The 24087-nt window shown below is 38.9% G+C and overlaps 1 protein-coding gene across 1 annotated transcript in view; it reads right to left on the bottom strand.

The window, feature by feature from the left end:
• Positions 1-2571: 2571 nt before the first annotated feature.
• LIPI (lipase I) overlaps positions 2572-24087 on the bottom strand; it is a 60514-nt gene continuing 38998 nt past the window's right edge. The window contains exon 9 of the mRNA XM_088837304.1: positions 2572-2810. Within this exon, the coding sequence (XP_088693430.1) occupies positions 2723-2810 (88 nt within the window). The 3' untranslated portion in view covers positions 2572-2722. The remainder of the gene's footprint in view (positions 2811-24087) is intronic.

Raw genomic sequence — 24087 nt, 5'->3', positions numbered from 1 at the left:
AGATGATTCTTTGGAAAAGTCCCTGATGCTGGGAAAGATCGAGGGCAGGAGGAAAAGAGGGCATCAGATGATGAGTTGGCTGGACAGCATCGCCGATGCAATGAACATGAACTAGGGAAAACTCCTCCAGGAGATGGTGAGGGACAGGGAGGGCCAGCCATGCTGCAGTCTGTGGGGTCACAAAGAGTTGGACACAACTGGTCAACTGAACAACAGCAACAATCACTGTGGTGCTAATGAGTGATGGACGGTATTGTGAGACGAATTCCCAGTACCTCAGAATGTGACTTTATTTAGAGACAGGGTCCTTAAAGAGGCAATTAAATTAAAATGAGACCATTAGAGTAGGCTGTAATCTCATAAGGACAGCAGTCAATTCTAATTTTGTATGAAATCCTGTAAGTTAAGTCAACATTTCTATGGCCTCCATTTTTGTATCAGTGGAGATGAAAAGGCAAATCTCATATGATTTTTGTAGGGGATTAAATGAATTGATATATACATATATACATATCAATAAATATACATGTACATATATACATATTTATTGATATATACATATCAATAAATATACTTTATATATACATATAAAGTATTAAACTGCAGGAAGAATACAGTGTTATATGTAAGTGATATTATTAATCCTTATAAGAAGAGGAAATCAAGACACACAAAAGAGACACCAAGCACAGAGGAAAGACCATGTTAGGACACAGCAAGGAAGTGGCCATCTGCAACTAAAGAGAGAGGTCTCAGGGAAACCAGCCCTGCCAACACCTTGACCTTGGACTTCTAGCCTCCAGAACTATAAGAAAGTAAATTGTGTTGTTTAAGCCACCCTATCAGTGATTTTTAATGAAAGTTCCAGCAAACTAATATAGCAGGAAGTCAAAAGCATGGAGACTGTGACTGTAGTTGACAGATTAGTTTAGAAACACACATAAAACAAATCTTGGGAGCTTTCAGATACAAGTGCGAGGGAGCTGAGGACCAGGAATTCCTGGACTGAATGGGTAAATGGGAGAATGCCAAGACATTTAGATTATTACCAATGACTCTTGAGCAACGTAGGTTTGAACTGCATGGGTTCCACTTACAGTGGGTTTTTTCTCCCAATATACACTATAGCACAGTGTTATCTGTGCTTGGTTGAATCCATGCATGTAAAACCACAGATAACGAGAACCAACTATGGGATGTGAGCATCAGTGGATTTTGGTATTTGTGGTGGGTCCTGTAACCAATCCCCCAAGGATAACTAGGGATGACTGTATTTTGAAAGTGATCATTTATAAATATCACAATTAACATGTATTGAACTTTAGAGAAACATGTGAAAGTCACTCAGTCATGTCTGACTCTCTGTGACCCCAAGGACTGCAGCCCACCAGGCTCTGTCCCTGTGGATTCTCCAGGCAATAATACTGGAGTAGGTTGCTATGCCCTCCTCCAGGGGATCTTCCCAACTCAGGGATCGAATCCAGGTCTCCCACACTACAGGCACATTCTTTACCAACTCATCCACCAGGGAAGCCTGGAGAAACGTGAATAGGGGTTAAAAACCACAGACTCAAGAGACAGGTTTCGATTTTGGTTTTGTACACAATCCTGGGTAAGTTAGTTAACATTTCTATGTCTCAGTTTATTCATTAGTGGAGATAACAAGGCCAATTTCAGAAGGTTTTTGTAGGGATAAAATAAATTGATATATATATCAGTTCAGTTCAGTCGCTCAGTTGTGTCCGACTCTTTGCGACTCCATGAATCACAGCACGCCAGGCCTCCCTGTCCATCACCAACTCCCGGAGTTCATTCAAACTCAAGTCCATCGAGTCGGTGATGCCATCCAGCCATCTCATTCTCTGTCAACCCCTTCTCTTACCCCCAATCCCTCCCAGCATCAGACTCTTTTCCAGTAAGTCAACTCTTCACATGAGGTGGCCAAAGTATTAGAGTTTCAGCTTTAGCATCAGTCCTTCCAATGAACACCCAAGACTGATCTCCTTTAAACTAGGCCAAGAATAGAGTGATGCATGTGTTAGCTGTTATTATTTTTATTATCATTATGGGCAAACACTAGTCAAAGTGTTGAATCAATATTCACAGAAATTTTTAGGTGCCTGATATACGGTGAGGTAAATTTTGCTATTCATGATCACACCATTTGTAAGCGAATAAGTGGTAGACCCTGGATCTGACATTAACAATTATGGGCCATAGATTATTGTGCTCCATGAAACAAAGGCTTTATTTACAAAGCATTATAAAATGCCAAATGGATCACTAACAGGTATATTTCTGTTTACAGGATTTATATGAATCCAAAGAACTTCTCAAAATTGACACATTTTTTAAAATTTCATTTATTTCATTACTGCATTCTGAGTGGAGAATGATACTATTTAGACAGTGTGTTGAAGCAATAAGCTTCTTTCTTTTCTAAAGACATTTTATCTGTTAATAAGTAAAAAAGGGAAACATTCAAAGAGAAATATTTGATTAAGTTAAACAGAAATAAACAGCTTTAAAATATATTCAGAATGCTTCACCATATGCATCTTAAAATATTCTATATCTTTGATTTTTAAAAACTTATGCAATAAGTAGAAATATACAAATTTCAGATGGAACAATGCAGTCTAAAGAAATACTAATTGCATTGTTTCCATTTACAAGTTTTTCAATTCACAAACAAGCTGTTACATTTGATGGATGAGGCATTTTACATTTCATGTGGTTTGCATGTGCTTGGAGTGAGAAATAGTTCCTTGCTTTCTCTAAGTACAAAATTATAGATGCATAGTGGTGGTCTGTGAAAGAGAAAAAAAAGAGAAAAAATAACTGTTAGTAAAACAGCAAAGTTTATTTTCTTCTCATAAATATTAGAATATCCTATGCCTATAACTGGCTCAGATGGTAAAGAATCTGCCTGCAATGCATGATCGATCCCTGGGTTGGGAAGATCCCCTGGAGGAGGGCAGGGCAACCCACTCCAGTATTCTTGCCTAGAGAATCCCCATGGACAGAGGAGCCTGGCAGGCTACAATCCATGGGGTCACAAAGAGTAGGACATGGACTAAACATAGCACATGCCTATAACTAACGAGTTCTCTAAAAGCTGCTGTTGCTGCTGCTGCTAAGTCACTTCACTCGTGTCCGACTCTGTGTGACCCCATAGATGGAAGCCCACCAGGCTCCCCCGTCCCTGGGATTCTCCAGGCAAGAACACTGGAGTGGGTTGCCATTTCCTTCTCCAATGTGTGAAAGTGAAAAGTGAAAGTGAAGTCGCTCAGTCATGTCCGACCCTTAGCGACCCCATGGACTGCAGCCCACCAGGCTCCTCCATCCATGGGATTTTCTAGGCAATACTACTGGAGTGGCTTGCCATTGCCTTCTCCGTCTCTAAAAGCAGGGAGTTGAAAAAAACCTATAGGATCATTTCTGCTCCATCTCATTTGTCGATGTAAAGATGAATAGACATAGTATTTGTGAGAAAAAAAAATTCTCTGTACTTCAACATCCTCTCTCCTTGCTGCCTCACTGGAATACTTACACGGAATGGGAAATATTTTGGGATACTGAAACAGCTAAAAACTGACTCAACTCTTAGTGGCTAGGCCACTTCTATCATGATAGCCACCATGGAAGAGTTGGACTGAATTCACAGACAATTTTGCCAAAATATTTAATTAATCCTCTGCCACCTGCTAAAATGGAAATAATAACATTTAAATCATTCTGTATCTTGGGGAAATTGTGTATTCAGTATTTCAAGATTTCTGAGACTTCAAGTCACTGTGGTGAATCATGTCCAGTAATTTATCTTCTTGTTAATATCTTGAAACCCTCAAAAAGGTAATCAACTAAAATTAACAAAGATTGATCAAAGTTGAGGAAAGGAGCTAAAGGAAAAAATGGTAGAAATAAATGGAAATTCCCAGTATCAGCCATACTAATTTAATCTAGGAAAAGGGGACAATTCAACTGCACAGGTGCTGGTCAGTCAGTCAGTCAGTTCAGTCGCTTAGTCTTGTCTGACTCTTTGCGACCCCACGAACCACAGCACGCCAGGCTTCCCTGTCCATCATCAACTCCTGGAGTTTACCCAAACTCATGTCCATTGAGTCGGTGATGCCATCTAATCATCTCATCCTCTGTCATCCCCTTCTCCTCCTGCCTTCAATCTTTCCCATCATCTGGGTCTTTTCAAATGAGTTAACTCTTCCCATCAGATGGCCGAAGTATTGGAATTTCAGCTTCAACATCAGTCCTTCCAATGAACACCCAGGTTTGATCTCCTTTAGGATGGACTGATTGGATCTCCTTGCAGTCCAAGGGACTCTCAAGAGTCTTCTCCAACATCACAGGTCAAAAGCATCAATTCTTCGGTGCTCAGCTTTCTTCACAGTCCAACTCTCACATCCATACATGACCACTGGAAAAACCATAGCCTTGACTAGATGGACCTTTGTTGACAAACTGATGTCTCTGCTGGTAGCTCACCCTTAATTGACACGTGCACTGCTCTAGATCAAGAGATACACTGCTCCCCATCTTCTTCTAACTTGAGACATGACTAAATACATTTTAAAATATTCAACAATATTGTCAGGTTAAATTCTTCCATTTTAAATCAACTTCCTATATCTGATAATATTTGAAAAGTAATAAAATATGGACACATTTATCTTTAATTATAAAAGCTGATATAGAATATTACAGTATTTTTCCACTTGAAGTAATAAATGCATTTGAAAATTTAATAGTATAGAAGTGTGAAATATCAGTGTTTCAATCTTAAAAGATTCTTAGATATGAGCAAACGTAGCTTTATGGTAAATTGTCAGAGACCAGAATGTAATTGAAAAATCAGACATAATCCTTTCTCCATTATTAAGTGGAAGAATGACTTTAATACTTCCCCTAAAAAATACATATATTCTTATGTCAATTTTTAATTTAGCCTGCTAAATTAAAGACTTTCTTCACTGAGTGAGCCTTCAATGGTCTGGATGTCCCTGACTCACCTCAGTTTTAAGTTGTCAAAGTCAGACAAGGGTGTCAGATTTATTATCAGGTTGGTGAAAATGTAACTGTAGATTCAGGCTGTAAATTTTAAATCACTGTAACTAGGTTCAAACGCATCTTTATTAAACAAAATAGGAACCATTAAAATCAACACGCTTTTGCCAATGAGAAATAAGATTGTTTATTCCTGTAGCCTAAAAACCCATGCTTCAGTATTTGATGAACTCTTGGAAAGCATTTTCTGTCTCCTGCTGGTTGTGGAAGTGTCTTCTCTGCAAAAAGTTAAGACACTTGAAGAAGTGGCAGTCGGTTGGTGAGAGGTCAGGTGCATATAGTGGGTGAGGCAAAACTTCTGTAACCCAATTCCTTCAACTTTTGAAGCATTTGTTTTGTGATGTGTGGTCAGGCGTCATGGAGAAGGACTGAGCCCTTCCAGTTGACCAATACTGGCTGCAGGCATTGCAGTTGTCACTGCATCTCATCCATTTGCTGAGCATACTTTTCACATGTAATGGTTTCGCTGGGATTCAGAAATCTTTAGTGGATCAGACAGGCAGCATACCACCAAATAGACCATTTTTTGGTGGAAATTTGGCTTTGGGAAGTGCTTTGGAGCTTCTTCTTGGTCTAAACACTGAGCTGATCATCACTGGTTGTCATATAAAACCCACTTTTCATTTCACGTCAAAATCTGATTGAGAAATGTTTCTTTATTGCATAGAATATGAGAAGACAACACTCAAAGGATGACTTTTTTATTGATCTTCAGTCAGCTCAAGAGGCACCCATTTATTGAGCCTTTTCACCATTCCAATTTGCTTCAAAAGCCAAACGACCATAGAACGGTCAACAGTGAGTTCTTTAGCAACTTCTTGTGCCATTGTAAGTGGATCAGCTTTGATGATGGCTCTGAATTGGTTGTTGTCAACTTCCTATGGTTGGCCACGATGCAAAGCTTCTTGAACCACCACTGCTTTGTATGTTCCTTAGCAGTTCATGGGCCAAACGTGTTATTAATGTTGCTGCTTTCTGACCCATTTTGAACTCAAATTGCTCGAATTGCTTTCTGTCTAACATAATTTCCCTAATCTAAAATAAATATAAAATAAACAGGAAGTATTAAGTCACTAGCAAAAAATATAAATAAATAAGGTGAGAAATGTGCATTAAAATGATGTGTAACATAATTACATTTATTTAAGAATGTATTCCAATATCAAATGGCAAAGTTCAACAACGCAAAACTGCAATACTTTTTGCACCAACCTAATAAATTGTTAAAAGACGCTTACTCCTTGGAAGGAAAGTTATGACCAACCTAGATAGCATATGTAAAAGCAGAAACATTACTTTGCCAACAAAGTTCCGTCTAGTCAAGGCTATGATTTTTCCAGTGGTCATGTATGGATGTGAGAGTTGGACTGTGAAGAAAGCTGATCGCCGAAGAATTGATGCTTTTGAACTGTGGTGCTGGAGAAGACTCTTGAGAGTCCCTTGGACTTCAAGGAGATCCATCCAGTCCATTCTAGAGGAGATCAGTCCTGGGTGTTCATTGGAAGGACTGATGCTAAAGTTGAAACTCCAATACTTTGGCCACCTCATGCAACGAGTTGACTCACTGGAAAAGAGTCTGATGCTAGGAGGGATTGGGGGTGGGAGGAGATGGGGACGACAGAGAATGAGATGGCTGGATGGCATCACTGACTCGATGGACATGAGTTTGAGTGAACTCCGGGAGTTGGTGATGGACAGGGAGGCCTGGCGTGCTGTGATTCATGGGGTCGCAAAGAGTTGGACATGACTGAGCGACTGAACTGAACTGAATAAATTGTACCTGTCATCAAGTAATTGTCCTACTAACATATTTTTAATACAACCTTAAAGCAAGTGTGTTTTCATTTACTTTCTACAATAAAATGAAAGCTCACAATCCTATTATGATTGACATATTTTCAATATATTAAATGCATATCTTTTATTAAATATTCCACATTTTACAAAGCTTCCACAAGCATTATAAAACAATTTGGTCGGGTTCATTACAGCCTCCAATGTTAAATTTTATCAAAATATAAGAAGAAAATTAATTTTTCTGTTTTTATATTGTGAAAGCCTATATAGTTCTATTGCCAGGAGACTCTAATATTGAGATCATTTATCCTATGTGATTAATAGCTCCTTATCCCCAGGATAAAAAAAAATTTTAAACTGTATAATCAGAAAAAATGTGATATTTGTTGAAATATTATAGGAATAAGAATATTTAGTGTTTTTTTAAAATAAAAAAAGCTTTGGATGTTGTATTTCTAAAGCTTTGTTTACCACAAATTAGCAGAAATGAGAATGGTCCATTGATAAAGAATAAACTTCAGTAAAAATATAAAAGAAATCCAAGGATTAAAAAATGTCTCTAAAATTCAAATATAATTAGTTTTTAATTTTAATCCATATATATTTCACAAAATACAAGAAATATACACGCTTCTTTACTTCTAAATGTCTCCCCTAAGCTTTTGTAAAACATGTTACATTTATGCATCTAGTGTTCTTTTACTTTTCATTTTATTTTTTTTATTGGAGGATAATTACTTTACAATATTATATTGGTTGGCTTTGCCATACATTGACATGAATCCGCCCCAGGTGTACATGTGTTCCCCTTCTTGAACCCCACTCCCACCTCCCTCCTCTCCTTATCCTCCCTCCAGGTCATCCCCGTATCATGCGTCGAACCTGGACTGGTGATTCGTTTCACATATGATAATATACATGCTTCAATGCCATTCTCCCAAATCATCCCACCCTCACCCTCTCCCACAGAGTCCCAAAGACTGTTCTATACACCTGTGTCTCTTTTGCTGTCTTGTATACAGGGTTAAGGTTACCATCTTTCTAAATTCCATATACATGCGTTAGTATACTGTATTGGTGTTTTTCTTTCTGGCTTACTTCACTCTGTATAATAGGCTCCAGTTTCATCCACCTCATTAGAACTGATTCAAATGCATTCTTTTTAATGGCTGAGTAATACTCCATTGTGTATATGTACCAAAGCTTTCTTATCCATTCATCTGCAGATGGACATCTAGGTTGCTTCCATGTCCTGGCTATTATAAACAGTGCTGCGATGAACATTGGAGTACATGTGTCTCTTTCAATTCTGGTTTCCTCAGTGTGTATGCCCAGGAGTGCGATTGCTGGATCATATGGCACTTCTATTTCCAGCTTTTTGAGGAATCTCCACACTGTTCTCCATAGTGGCTGTACTAGTTTGCATTCCCACCAACAGTGTAAGAGGGTTCCCTTTTCTCCACACCCTCTCCAGCATTTATTGCATGTAGACTTTTGGATAGCAGCCATTCTGACTGGTGTGAAATGGTATCTCATTGTGGTTTTGATTTGCATTTCTCTTGATTATGAGGGATGTTGAGCATTTTTTCATGTGTTTGTTAGCCATCTTTATGTCTTCTTGGGAGAAATGTCTGTTTAGTTCTTTGGCCCATTTTTTGATTGGGTCATTTATTTTTCTGGAATTGAGCTGCAGGAGCTGCTTGTATATTTTGGACATTAATTCTTTGTCAGTTGTTTCATTTGTTATTATTTTCTCCCATTCTGAAGGCTGTCTTTTCACCTTGCTTATAGTTTCCTTTGCTGTGCAGAAGCTTTTGATTTTAATTAGGTCCCATTTGTTTATTTTTGCTTTTATTTCCAATATTCTGGGAGGTGGGTCTTGGAGGATCCTGCTGTGATTTATGTTGGAGAGTGTTTTGCCTATGTTCTCCTCTAGGAGTTTTATAGTTTCTGGTCTTACATTTAGATCTTTAATCCATTTTGAGTTTATTTTTGTGTATGGTGTTAGGGAGTGTTCTAGTTTCATTCTTTTACAAGTGGCTGACCAGTTTTCCCAGCACCACTTGTTAAAGAGACTGTCTTTTCTCCATTTTATATTCTTGCCTCCTTTGTCAAAGATAAGGTGTCCATCCCTATCAAGCTACCAACGATATTTTTCACAGAGCTAGAACAAATTATTTCACAATTTGTATGGAAATACAAAAAACCTCGAATAGCCAAAGCAATCTTGAGGAAGAAGAATGGAACTGGGGGAATCAATCTGCCGGACTTCAGGCTCTACTACAAAGCCACAGTCATCAAGACAGTATGGTACTGGCATAAAGACAGAAATATAGATCAATGGAACAAAATAGAAAGCCCAGAGATAAATCCAGGCACCTAGTGTTCTTTTAAATACTTACTTAGAATAAGGTTCCTAGCACTAACAAAGGAATCTGTTCCAACCTGCAGGTAACTGAGTAAAGAGAATGGAATAATCTTGCCTTAGCAGTGGGGATTATTACCCATAAAGTGAGCATGATTTCAGTCCTACCTAAAAAACTTTGAAAGCAGAACCTGAAAGAACCAATCTTCCTAAAAGTAACAAAGAGTATCTTGAAAATAAAAGAATATTTATAAGAATACAAAAATATGGAGCAGCTAACATGATAAAATACACAGTGTCTGGCATCTTAATCAAGAATGATCAAGCATGCAAAAAAGCAGGAAAACTGACCCATATGAAGGCAACTGATTGAAATCAACCAAAAGCCAGCACAGATGTGAAAACCAGCAAGACATTATTGTTGCTGGTATTGTTCAGCTGCTAAGTTGTGTCTGACTCTTTGCAACCCCCCTGTCTTTCTTTCATTATCTCCTGGAGCATGCTTAAACTCATGTCCATTGAAAAAGTGATGCCATCCAATCATCTCGTCCTCTGTTGTCCCCTTCTCCTCCTGCCTTCAATCTTTCTAAGCATCAGGGTCTTTTCCAGTGAGTCAGCTTTTCCCTTCAGGTGGCAAAAGTATTGGAGCTTCAGCTTCAGCATCAGTCCTTCCAATAAATATTCAGAGTTGATTTCCTTTAGGGTTGACTGGTTGGATCTCCTTGCAGTCCAAGGGATTCCCAAGAGTCTTCTACAACACCATAGTTCAAAGGCATCAACTCTTTGGCGATCAGCTTTCTTCACAGTCCAACTCTCACATCCATACATGAAAACAGGAAAAACCATAGCCTTGACTAGACGGACCTCGGTTGGCAAAGTAATGTCTCTGCTTTTTAATATGCTATCTAGGCTGGTCATAACTTTCCTTCCAAGGAGTAAGTGTCTTTTAATTTCAAGGCTGCAATCAGCATCCGCAGTGATTTTGGAGCCCCAAAAAATAAAGACTGACACTGCTTCCACTGTTTCCCCATCTATTTCCCATGAAGGAAGGGACCAGATGCCATGATCTTAGTTTTGTGAATGTTGAGCTTCAAGCCAAATTTTTCACTCTCCTCTTTCACTTTCCTCAAGAGGCTTTTTCGTTCCTCTTCACTTTCTGCCATAAGGGTGGTGTCATCTGCATATCTGAGGTGATTGATATTTCTCCTGGCAATCTTGATTCCACTTTGTGCTTCTCCAGCCCAGTGTTCCTCATGATGTACTCTGCATATAAGTTAAATAAGCAGGGTGACAATATACAGCCTTGACGTACTCCTTTTCCTATTTGGAACCAGTCTGTTTTTCCATGTCCAGTTCTAACTGTTGCTTCCTGACCTGAATACAGGTTTCTCAAGAGGCAGGTCAGGTGGTCTGGTATTTCCATCTCTTTCAGAATTTTCCACAGTTTATTGTGATCTACACAGTCAAAGGCTTTGGCATAGTCAATGAAGCAGAAATAGATGTTTTTCTGGAACTCTCTTGCTTTTTGCATGATGTTGGCAATTTGATCTCTCATTCATCTGCCTTTTCTAAAACCAGCTTGAACATCTGGAAGTTCACAGTTCATGTATTGCTGAAGCCTGGCTTGGAGAATTTTGAGCATGACTTTACTAGCGTGTGAGATGAGTGCAATTGTGTGGTAGTTTGAGCATTCTTTGGCATTGCCTTTCTTTGGGATTGGAATAAAAACACCTTTTCCAGTCCTGTGGCCACTGCTGAGTTTTCCAAATTTGCTGGCATATTAGGAACCTGGAATGTTAGGTCCATGAATCAAGGCAAATTGTAAGCGGTCAAACAGGAGATGGCAAGAGTGAACGTTGACATAGTAGGAATCAGCGAATTAAAATGGACTGGAATGGGTGAATTTAACTCAGATGACCATTACATCTACTACTGTGGGCAAGAATCCCTTAGAAGAAATGGAGTAGCCATCATAGTCCACAAAAGAGTCCAAAATGAAGTACTTGGATGCAGTCTCAAAAACAACAGAATGATCTCTGTTTGTTTCCATGGCAAACCATTCAATATCATGGTAATCTAAGTCTATGCCTGGACCAGTAAGGCTGAAGGAGCTGAAGTTGAACGGTTCTATGAAGACCTAAAAGACCTTTTAGAACTAACACCCAAAAAAGATGTCCTTTTCATCACAGGCGACTGGAATGCAAAAGTAGGAAGTCAAGAAACACCTGAAGTAACAGGCAAATTTGGCCTTGGTACAGAATGAAGCAGTGCAAAGGCTAATAGAGTTCTGCCAAGAGAACGCACTGGTCATAGCAAACACCCTCTTCCAACAGCACAAGAGAAGAATCTACACATGGACATCACCAGATGGTCAACAGTGAAATCTGATTATATTCACTACAGCCTTGACATACTCCTTTACCAATCTGGAAGCAGTCTGTTGTTTCAAATCCAGTTCAAACTCTCGCTTCTTGATTTGCATATAGGTTTCACATGAGGGTGAGGTGGTCTGGTATTCCCATCTCTTTAAGAATTTTCCAGTTTATTGTGATCCACACAGTCAAAGGCTTTAGCATAGTCAATGAAGCAGAAGTACACATTTCTCTAGAATTTTGCTTTCTCTATGATCCAACAGATGACAATCCCCTGCTGGCTCCGATGGTAAAGGTATTGAAAGAGTTACTATAATTGTATTTCATGTGTTCAAATAGGTAAGTAGAGACATGAAACATATTCAAAGATTAAAATGAAACATCCATAGGTGAAAAGTACAATATCTGACATGAAAAATGCCCTATAATGGTTAAATAGCAGCTTAGACATTGTAGAAGGAATGAATAATGAACTTTAAGACATAGCAAGAGAAACATTCAAAATGAAATGCAGGGAGAAAATTAAATTTAAATTTAAAAATTCACAGAGTGTCAGTGAACAGTGGGACACCTTCAAATAACCTAATAAATTTCAAATTAGAGTCCCCAGGGAGATACTATAGAGTAGGGACACAGCAAGAGATATTTCACAATAAGTGAAAAGTTTAGATAAAATCTGATTAAATCCATAAACCCATGGATCCAAAAAAGGTCAACAAACACTAATCATAAAGAGGTATGGAAAAAATTTCAAAAAGTCACATTGAATTAAACTGCTTAAAATCTGTGATAAGGATAAAATCTTAAAACCAGTCACAGAAAAGAGTTTTATTCTGTTCATAGCAACAAAGGAAGAATAGTAATAAATTTCTCATTAAACTCAATGTATGGTTTAAGACAGCACGGTAACATCCCTAAAGTATTGAAAGTAAAAAAACAATTATCAAACTAGAAATCTATACCCAGAGAAATTATCTTTAAAAATAAAGACATCATAAAAACACAAAAGTTGAAAGCATTCACAACTATCAAATCTTAACAAAAAAATCTTAAAGGAGCTCCTTTGTCATAAGGTAAATTGTTCCAGATGAAAATATGCATCTAATAAGGGTTAGAAGTACACCAGAAATGGTAAATGTATGGAAAAAATATGTAAGACTTTCTAATAATTCATGTATTTTAATAGAAATATCTCTTTAAAGAAAAGTCATGCCCTTTATAGAGATTTTAGCATATGTATAATTAAAATATATGCCAAGAACAGCACAAGAGAGAAATGGAAGTATACTACTATAATGTCCTCATGTTATATGTGAAGTGGTAAATTCACTTGAGGTAGACTATGATAAAATGAAGATTATAATATAACTCAATAGAAACCACTAATAATCAACCTCTTCCATTGATAAAGAAGATTAAATGGAATCATAAGCATGCGTGCTAAGTTGCTTCTGTCATGTCCGACTCTGAGTAACCCTGTGGACTATAGCCTGCCAGGTTCCTCTGTCTTTGGGATTCTCCAGGCAAGAATATTGTAGTGGGTTGCCATGTCCTACTCTAGATGGAATCATAGACTCCTCATTTATCCAAAAGGCAGACAATGAGAAAATGGGAACAAAGAAAAGATGGGACAAACAGAAAACAAAATAGCAAGATGGCAGATTTAAACCCAACTGTACCTACAATATTATAGTAATCCAAGTCTATGCCCCAACCAGTAATGCTGAAGAAGCTGAACGGTTCTAGGAAGACCTACAAGACCTTTTAGAACTAACACCCAAAAAAGATGTCCTTTTCATTATAGGGGACTGGAATGCAAAAGTAGGAAGTCAAGAAACACCTGGAGTAACAGGCAAATTTGGCCTTGGAGCACAGAATGAGCAACTGAACTGAACTGAACTGAAGTGTACCTACAATTACATTAAATTTAAAGATGCAGATTCAGTTCAGTTCAGTTCAGTCGCTCAGTCGTGTCCGACTCTCTGCGACCCCATGAATCACAGCACGCCAGGCCTCCCTGTCCATCACCAACTCCCGGAGTTCACTCAAACTCATGTCCATCGAGTCAGTGATGCCATCCAGCCATCTCATTCTCTGTCGTCTCCTTCTCCTCCTGCCCCCAATCCTTCCCAGCATCAGAGTCTTTTCCAGTGAGTCAACTCGTCGCATGAGGTGGCCAAAGTATTGCAGTTTCAGCTTTAGCATCAGTCCTTCCAATGAACACCCATGACTGATCTCTTTGAGAATGGACTGGTTGGATCTCCTTGCAGTCCAAGGGACTCTCAAGAGTCTTCTCCAGCACCACAGTTCAAAAGCATCAATTCTTCGGTGATCAGCCTTCCTCACAGTCCAACTCTCACATCCATACATGACCACTGGAAAAACCATAGCCTTGACTAGACCGACCTTTGTTGGCAAAGTAATGTCTCTCCTTTTTAATATACTGTCTAGGTTGGTCACAACTTTCCTTCCAAGGAGCAAATGTCTTTTAATTTCATAGCTGCAATCAGCATCCACAGTGATTTTGGAGCCCAAAAACATAAAGTCTGACGCGAGAGACGACCCCGGCTCCAGAGCATCTGACCGTGCGCGTGGTCGAGGCTTGGGGCGGCGGCCGAGTGGAGCTACCCCACGTCCGAGGCCATGGGCGGTGGCCAAGAGGAGCTACACCAAGTCTAAGAGGCGGTGGCTGCGTGGTCGCCGGAGGGCCGAGAGGAGCTACCCTACGTTCAAAGTCAGGAGGGGCGGCCTTGAGGAGATACCCCTTGTTCAAGGGAAGGTGCTGCACTTTGCTGGAGCAGCTGTGAAGAGATATCCCACGATCAAGGTAAGGGAAACCCAAATAAGAGGGTAGGTATTGCGAGGGGGCATCAGAGGGCAGACACACTGAAATCATAATTAGAGAAACCTAGTCGATCTGATCACATGGACCACAGCCGAATGTGGTCCACTGGAGAAGGGAATGGCAAACCACTTTAGTATTCTTGCCTTGAGAACCCCTGTACAGTATGAAAAGGCACAATTATAGGATACTGAATGAGGAATTCCCCAGGTCTGTTGGTGCCCAGTATGCTACTGGGGATTAGTGGAGAAATAACTCCAGAAGGAATGACGGGATAGAGCCAAAGCAAAACAAATACCCAGTTGTGGATGTGACTGGTGATAGAAGCAAGGTCTGATGCTGTAAAGAGCAATATTGCATAGGAACCTGGAATGTTAGGCCCATGAATCAAGGCAAATTGGAAGTGGTCAAACAGGAGATGGCAAGAGTGAACATAGACATTCGAGGAATCAGTGAACTAAAATGGACTGGAATGGGTGAATTTAACTCAGATGACCATTATATCTACTACTATGGGCAGGAATCCCTCAGAAGAAATGGAGTAGCCATCATGGTCAACAAAAGAGTCCGAAATGCAGTACTTGGATGCAATCTTAAAAACGACAGAATGATTTCTGTTCATTTCCAAGGCAAACCATTCAATATTACAGTAATCCAAGCCTATGCCCCAACCAGTAACACTGAAGGAGCCGAAGTTGAACGGTTCTATGAAGACCTACAAGACCTTTTAGAACTAACACCCAAAAAAGATGTCCTTTTCATTACAGGGGACTGGAATGCAAAAGTAGGAAGTCAAGAAACACCTGAAGTAACAGGCAAATTTGGCCTTGGAGCACGGAATGAAGCAGGGCAAAGGCTAATAGAGTTTTGCCAAGAGAACGCACTGGTCATAGCAAACACCCTCTTCCAACAACACAAGGAAAGACTCTACACATGGACATCACCAGATGGTCAACACCGAAATCAGATTGATTGTATTCTTTGCAGCCAAAGATGGAGAAGCTCTATACAGTTAGCAAAAACAAGACCAGGAGCTGACTGTGGCTCAGATCATGAACTCCTTATTGCCAAATTCATACTTAAATTGAAGAAAGTAGGGAAAACCACTAGACCATTCAGGTATGACCTAAATCAAATTTCTTATGATTATACAGTGGAAGTGAGAAATAGATTTAAGGGACTAGATCTAATTGATAGAGTGCCTGATGAACTATGGACGGAGGTTCGTGACACTGTACAGGAGACAGGGACCAAGACCATCCCCATGGAAAAGAAATGCAAAAGAGCAAAATGGCTGTCTGAGGAGGCCTTACAAATAGCTGTGAAAAGAAGAGAAGAGAAAAGCAAAGGAGAAAAGGAAACATATAACCATTTGAATGCAGAGTTCCAAAGAATAGCAAGGAGAGATAAGAAAGCCTTCCTCAGTGATCAATGCAAAGAAATAGAGGAAAACAACAGAATAGGAAAAACAAGAGATCTCTTCAAGAAAATTAGAGATTCCAAGGGAACATTTCATGCAAAGATGGGCTCAATAAAGGACAGAAATGGTATAGACCTACAGAAGCAGAAGATATTAAGAAGAGGTGGCAAGAATACACAGAAGAATTGTACAAAAAAGATCTTCAAGACCAAGATAATCACGATGGCGTGATCACTGACCTAGAGCCAGACATCTTGGAATGTGAAGTCAAGTGGGCCTTAGAAAGCATCACTACGAACAAAGCTAGTGGAGGTGATGGAATTCCAATTGAGCTATTTCAAATCCTGAAAGATGCAGATACCCTCAATTAAATGGCAGAGGTCAACAACATCATTTGTCATTTGAGAAATACAAGTTAACAACATAGTGAACAAAAGTGTTTTTGTTTTCTACCCAAGTGTTAGAATAGCAAAAACAACAACAAAAAACTGGTGAAGGTACAGTTTTGGGTGTAAGACAGCAATGGAACTCTGGTAAGTGCCAGTGGGGATGCAAAAAGTACAGTCATTTTGGAAAACAGTCTGGCAGTTGCTTATAAGGTTAAACATATACTCACAATGAAAGTGAAAAGTGAACACGTTAGTCCCTCCGTCATGTCTGGTTCTTTGTTACCCCATGGACTGTAGCCCACCAGGCTTCTTTGTCCCTGGAATTCTCCAGGCAAGGATACTGGAGTGGGTAGCCATTCCCTTCTCCAGGGGATCTTCCCAACCCAGGGATCAAACCTGCGTCTCCTGCATTGCTGGCAGATTCTTACCATCTGAGCCACCAGGGAAGCCCCAACACTCACAGTATAACCTTACAATCTCTAGGTACTTAAGATAAATGAAAACTTAGGTTCACATAAAAAGCTACAGGTAAATATTTATTTTGGCTTTATCCTGGACAGATATAAAAAATTATGAACAAATTATATTTTTCCTCCAAATAGGATAAAGGAACTGTGGTATATACATACAATGAAATACTATGTATCAATAACATTCCACTGATATAAGCAAGAACATGGGTGAGTTTTAAATGTCTAAAGCTAAGTGAAAGAAGTGGTATTCAAAAGGCAATATACCATATGATTTCCTTTATATAAAGTTCTGGAAAAGGCATTAGGTGCAGAGGTTGCCGGAGAGTAGGTGTGGCGAGTTGGAAATAAAGGGACAGCACAAGGCAGTTTTTGTGATTGGTGAAAATGTTCTTTATATTAATTGTGGTGGTGGTTACATGACTCTATGTGCTTACTAAAACTCATAGAACTATATGCCAAAAAGAGTACATTTTACTTCCATGTCCTTGCTATTATACGAATGGATAAGAAAGCTTTGGTACATATACACAATGGAATATTACTCAGCCATTAAAAAGAATGCATTTGAATCAGTTCTAATGATGTGGATGAAACTGGAGCCTATTATACAGAGTGAAGTAAGCCAGAAAGAAAAACACCAATACAATATACTAACACATATATATGGAATTTAGAAAGATGGAAATGATAACCCTGTATACGAGACAGCAAAAGAGACACAGATGTATAGAACAGTTTTTGGGACTCTGTGGGAGAGGGTGAGGGTGGGATGATTTGGGAGAATGGCATTGAAACATGTATATTATCATATGTGAAACGAATCGCCAGTTCAGGGTCAATGCATGATACAGGATGCTCGGTGTTGGTGTGCGGGGATGACCCAGAGGGAGGATAAGGAGAGGAGGGAGGTGGGAGGGGGGTTCAGAAAGGGGAACTCATATACACCTGGGGCGGATTCATGTCAATATATGGCAAAACCAACCAATATAATATTGTAAAATAATTAGCCTCCAATAAAAAAATTTTTTTAAAGAATTAAAAGAAAAAAAAAGACTACATTTTACTTATTAAGGAAAAAATTATAAAGTAGATTTAATTCAACCTTTCTCAGGAAGTCACCCAGGTACCTCCACTACAAATATTCCTCTCAGTCCCGAAGTTTGAAAGGCTAGTCTACTGGAAAGGCTTAAAAGAACTGTATTGTTTGTGTAGTCTCCATCACTGTTTGTTACAGAGAGCTAATTATTGACTGAGTTAGATACACAGTTTATTCTGGACCATAAGGCATCACATTTTTATCACTAACACTCCCAGTAGTTTGGCAGTGCTAATTCTCATTAATTGCACATTATCTGTATGGACAGATCTAAACAGGAAAAGCAACGAAATGGTTACCACAATTATCTAGGTAATTAAACTTAAAGCACGCATTTCATTCAAGCATCTGTTAGCATCCACAGCCAACAGGGAATGTTAAGAGTTCTGTTAACCACCCACAAAATGTATTTTAGTTTTTTCCCTGAGTACAAGTAACTGCATCTAAATTTTATAAATTTAGCAAATTTTCATAGTCTATCTATTTAGATAGATTTTACATAAAAATTCTGCTTAGAGTTTACATAAAAATTAAAATGACAGACATGCTTATTTTTTTCCTCTGTGGCATATCCTAATGACTTTCTGTTTAGAATTTACATAAAACTTAAAATGACACTATTTAGAGTGTCGATTTTAGATTTTACATAAAAATTAAAATTATTTAGATTTTACATAAAAATTAAAATTTTATGTAAAAAAATAGTTTAGATTTTTACATAAAAATTAAAACGACACACATGCTTATTTTTTCCTCTGTGGCATATCCTAATGACTTTACCCTATTTCTACTTAACCATTAATGGAGTTGTATGTAACACTTGTCTATGTAAAACACGATTAAGAAGACAATGAATCAAGTAATTAAATTTATGATTCAACTGTAGCATGTGTGATTATAAGTAAACATGACAAAATATTAGTGGTGTTATCTCTTAGTTACAGGACTCCATGTGAATTAAATTTTCCAAATGTCCCACAATGGGAATAACTTACTGTATTAATTAGTGAAAAGCTTTATTTCCATAAAAATAGCAGCAACTAAAAATGAAGAAAACAACAAATAAAAAAAAACAAGAACAGTTTGGCTTCCTGTCATGACGAAGGCAAATCTCAGCTAAGAGATCTTAGACATGTTATTTTAAACCTCTGAGTTTCTGTTCCTTTACTAACAAAACAAAGAAAATACTTAACTCATAGAGTTGTTGCAAAGATTGTAAAAATAGCATTTGAGATATAGTAGATGCTAAATACGGAGAAGGCAATGGCAAGCCACTCCAGTACTCTTGCCTAGAAAATCCCATGGATGGAGGAGCCTGGTAGGCTGCAGTCCGTGGGGTCGCTATGAGTCAGACATGACTGAACAACTTCACTTTCACTTTTCACTTTCACACATTGGAGAAGGAAATGGCAACCCACTCCAGTGTTCTTGCCTGGAGAATCCCAGGGACGGGAGAGCCTGGTGGGCTTCGGTCTATGGGGTCACACAGAGTCGGACACGACTGAAGTGACTCAGCAGCAGCAGCAGCAGATGCTAAATAAATTTAAAGAAAACTGAATGCTGAAGAATTAATTATTTTGAACTGTGGTGTTGGAGAAGACTCTTGAGAGTCCTGTGAACTGCAAGGAGATCCAACCAGTCCATCCTAAAGGAAATCAACTCTGAATATTCATTAGAAGGACCAATGCTGAAGCTGAAGCTCCAATTCTTTGGCCACCTGAAGAGAAGAGCTGAGTCACTGGAAAAGACCCTGATGCTGGGAAAGACTGAAGGCAGGAGGAGAAGGGGACAACAGAGGCAAGATGGTTGGATGGTATCACTGACTCCATGGACATGAGTTTGAGCAAGCTCTGGGAGATGATGAAAGACAAGGAAGCCTGGCATGCTGCAGTCCATGGGGTCACAAGGAATGAGCAACTGAACAAAAACCAAAAATAAATTTAACCACTATTACTCATCTTATAAGAAGTTAACTAATAGTAAAACAAGCCAAACTTCTCTGGGATTCCCTTTAATGCCTAAATCTTCAGTTAAGTCATCAATCTTTTACATACAATAATTTTTCCTTAAATCATATACATCATCAAAAAAATATACCTTGGGAAAAAAATTAAAAATCTTTCTTATATCAGTTCAGTTCAGTTGCTCAGTCAATTCCGACTCTTTGCAACCCCATGGACTGTAGCACGCCAGGCATCCCTGTCTACCACCAACTCCTGGAGCTTGCTCAAAGTCATGTCCATCAAGTTGGTGATGCCATCCAACCATCTTGTCCTCTGTTGTCTCCTTCTCCCCCTGCCTTCAGTCTTTCCCAGCATCAGGGTCTTTTCCAAGGAGTCAGTTTTTCCCATCAGGTGGCCGAAGTACTGGAGTTTCAGCTTCAGCATCAGTCCTTCCAATGAATAATTCAGGACTAATTTCCTTTAGGATTGACTGATTTTATCTCCTTGCAGTCCAAGGGACTCTCAAGTGTCTTCTCCAACACTTTTTAAAATATTCGTTCCCTAAAGGAGAAGCTTGAATTGACTTTAGGGCAAATAACTCACAAGATAAATTCCATTTTATCAGATAAATTTGCAATCAATGCAAATTTCTTTTTCTGAAGTTCTTAACTCTGCTCAGAGTCTTCCTATATCCCCAACAACTCTGATGGATGAGGATTATTCTGATCACTGAATTATAAGAGTGAGAAGTATGGTAGAAGTGAATATAGTGTTTGGATAAGAAGTTTACAAATTAGCAATGAATGAAACTTTTACAAAAAGGTAGAGGTGTTTATGAGGTTGCAGAATGAGACACAGCTTCACAGAATTTGGGGGAACAAAGCATTTTATTGATGAATTATTTCAGCAAAACAGACCAATATTTTTCATATAATTATTGACCTGTCTAGTCTGTTGCTTGAAAAATATGTGTATAGATAAAATGAGTATAAGAAAAATTAAATTGGGGACCAACAAGAGGAGGGAATGAAAATGAAAAGAAAGGACTGCTATAAATTGAGCATGTGTGCATGACTGCTAAGTCACTTTGGTTGTGTCTAACTCTTTGCAACCCTATGGATGTAGCCCACCAGGCTCCTCTGTCCATGGGATTCTCCAGGCAAGAATACTGGAGTGGATCGCCATGCCTTCCTACAGGGGCTTTTCCCAACCCAGGGATGGAACCTGCATCTCTCCTGTATTGCCAGGTGGGTTCTTTACCCCTAGCACCATCTGGGAAGCCCCCAATGGAGCATCTGCTAGGAGTCAAATATATATTTTACAAATGACACTGAAAACCTATGGAACATATTGCAAGGCAAAAATATAAAGAAAAGCAACTATTTTATGAATGAGGATTGATTGTAAAATACATTTATATTTAGTTACTATTTGATTTATATATTTATTTATGTAATGTACTTTTAATCAAATATTTTTAAGGTGTGTATTGATTACTTGGTATTTATATAAGCATAATTGCATCTTACAGCATTGCATGCTTAGTTGCTCAGTTGCGTCTGACCCTTTCCTACCCTTTGGATTTATAGCCCACTAGGCTCCTCTGTTCATGGGATTTTTCAGGCAAGAATACTGCAGTGGGTTGCCATTCCCTCCTCCAGGGGATCATCCTGACCCAGGGACTGAACCTGTGTCACCCGGGTTTCCTATATTGCAAGTGGATTCTTTACCTACTGAGCCATTGGGTAAGCATCAGTTCAGTTCAGTTCAGTTCAGTCGCTCAGTCGTGTCCGACTCTCTGCGACCCCATGAATCACAGCACGCCAGGCCTCCCTGTCCATCACCAACTCCCGGAGTTCACTCAAACTCATGTCCACAGAGTCGGTGATGCCATCCAGCCATCTCATTCTCCGTCGTCCCCTTCTCCTCCCGCCCCCAACCTTTCCCAGCATCAGAGTCTTTTCCAGTGAGTCAACTCGTTGCATGAGGTGGCCAAAGTATTGCAGTTTCAGCTTCAGCATCAGTCCCTCTAATGAACATCCAGGATTGATCTCCTTTAGAATGGACTGGTTGGATCTCCTTGCAGTATAAGGGACTCTCAAGAGTCTTCTCCAACACCACAGTTCAAAAGCATCGATTCTTCGGCGATCAGCTTTCTTCACAGTCCAACTCTCACATCCATACATGACCACGGGAAAAACCATTGCCTTGACCTGACAGACCTTGGTTGGCAAAGTAATGTCTCTGCTTTTTAATATACTATCAAGGTTGGTCATAACTTTCCTTCCAAGGAGTAAGCGTCTTTTAATTTCATGGCTGCAGTCAGCATCTGCAGTGATTTTGGAGCCCAAAAAAATAAAGTCTGACACTGTTTCCACTGTTTTTCCATCTATTTCCCATGAAGTGATGCATAGTTATTGAAAATATATGTGCTGTAGTTTTTAGGATTTTAACCTGAAACTTCCTGCTTACATTGTCCAATTATACAATTATCAGGTAAAATTATGTCATAATTTTAGACAACTTATAAAGATAATCACTTATCCTAATTATCAAACTTTTTCAAAAATTATATACAATTGCAACAAAACTTTAATCTAAAACAATTTTAGAAGTAGAAAATATCTTGTCCCTTAATATGGTAATTAAAATACTGGATTTCTAAAAACATTTAGGTATAATAACCTTCATGTTCAATACTCTAATGTTATGTGAAAAGCTCATATCCAGTCATCCTAAAGCCACACAATTTTTCATGTATGAGGCATCGCTTACATTGCATATATAAATAGAAACACACAGTGGCTGTTCACACTGCTGACGTTGTTTAGAGCTCTTAATCTGTATCACCGCTCAACATCACACTGACCTAGAACATCATTTGAGGATCCAGAAGAAAATGGGGTGTGGATAGTGAAGATGGTGGACAAGTCTCAGAATCAATGAACAAACTTTGTTAAAAATGTGAAATAGTTTTGCCAAAATTGCTTCCTTTAAGCACCCTTCAGATTTCTAGAGTTTCAGTTCCCACATTCTCCCAGGGTACCTTGGACTTTTAATTGGGAAGTTTAAAAGACAAAATGAAGGGTTAATGACTTCGGCACAAATAGCATAACTGTGAATTGGTTTTCTGAGGTTACTCTCTAAAGATAGTTTTTGTCTCTTCTTAGCCAAATACTTAATCTCATTAAATCTAAGCTTCATTTATAATGTTTTCAATATTATAAATTCAATATTTTTATATTTTTCAAAAGAACCTTGAAAATATTTAATGAAACCAATACTGAATTAACAAGAGAAGTTACCCTAAAGTAAATAAAACATGGAGGCCAAAGCTACAAAATTAGAGATTTAAACGTTTAATTAATTTGAAAAAAGAAAAATGTCTAAATTTGTACATAAACCCTCTATGACACTTGAGTAAATTATTTGAGTAGCTACTTCAGTGTTTATTCTCACCTGTCTTATCAGTCAAAATATTAAATTATAGCCATGCAGAAACATAAACATACCTATTTAAGAAACCTAACCCCCAACTTTTCCAGTGAGTCAACTCGTCACATGAGGTGGCCAAAGTATTGGAGTTTCAGCTTTAGCATCAGTCCTTCCAATGAACACCCAGGACTGATCTTTAGAATGGACTGGTTGGATCTCCTTGCAGTCCAAGGGACTCTCAAGAGTCTTCTCCAGCACCACAGAGGAGAAGAGGATGACAGAGAATGAGATGGCTGGATGGCATCACCGTCTCTGTGGACATGAATTTGAGTGAACTCCGGGAGTTGGTGATGGACAGGGAGGCCTGGCGTGCTGTGATTCATGGGGTCGCGGAGAGTCGGACACGACTGAGCGCCTGAACTGAACTGAACCGAACCCCCAACTGGTTGCAGTACCCAGATCTTAAATGATCTTAATTTGCATTCTCTAGCTTAACTATTCATTTACTGCTTTCATTCACAAGTTAACTCTGTCAGCCAGTCAAAATTATGGGTTTTAGTAAAATCAATATTTAACTTTAGTAGGATATATTGGGCTTCCCTGGTGGCTCAGATGATAAAGAATCTGCCTGCAATACAGGAGACCTCAGTTTGATCCCTGGGTTGGGAAGATCCCCGGAGAAGGGAATGGCAACCCATTACAGTATCCTTGCCTGGAAAATCCCAAGGACAGAGTAGCCTGGTGGGCTACAGTCCATGCGGTTGCAAAGGATGAGACACAGCTAAGTGACTAACACACACACAGGATACATTACAAGGAAGACAATCTATGTTTAATTAATGTTTTGCCTGATATCAAAATATTTTCAGTCTC

The sequence above is a fragment of the Moschus berezovskii genome, chromosome 1, assembly GCF_049115385.1.
Source record: "Moschus berezovskii isolate FMDL1 chromosome 1, NW_MosBer_1.0, whole genome shotgun sequence".
NCBI lineage: Eukaryota > Metazoa > Chordata > Mammalia > Artiodactyla > Moschidae > Moschus > Moschus berezovskii.
The sequence above is the reverse complement of the archived record's forward strand: the minus strand, read 5'-3'. Positions and strand labels throughout refer to the sequence as shown.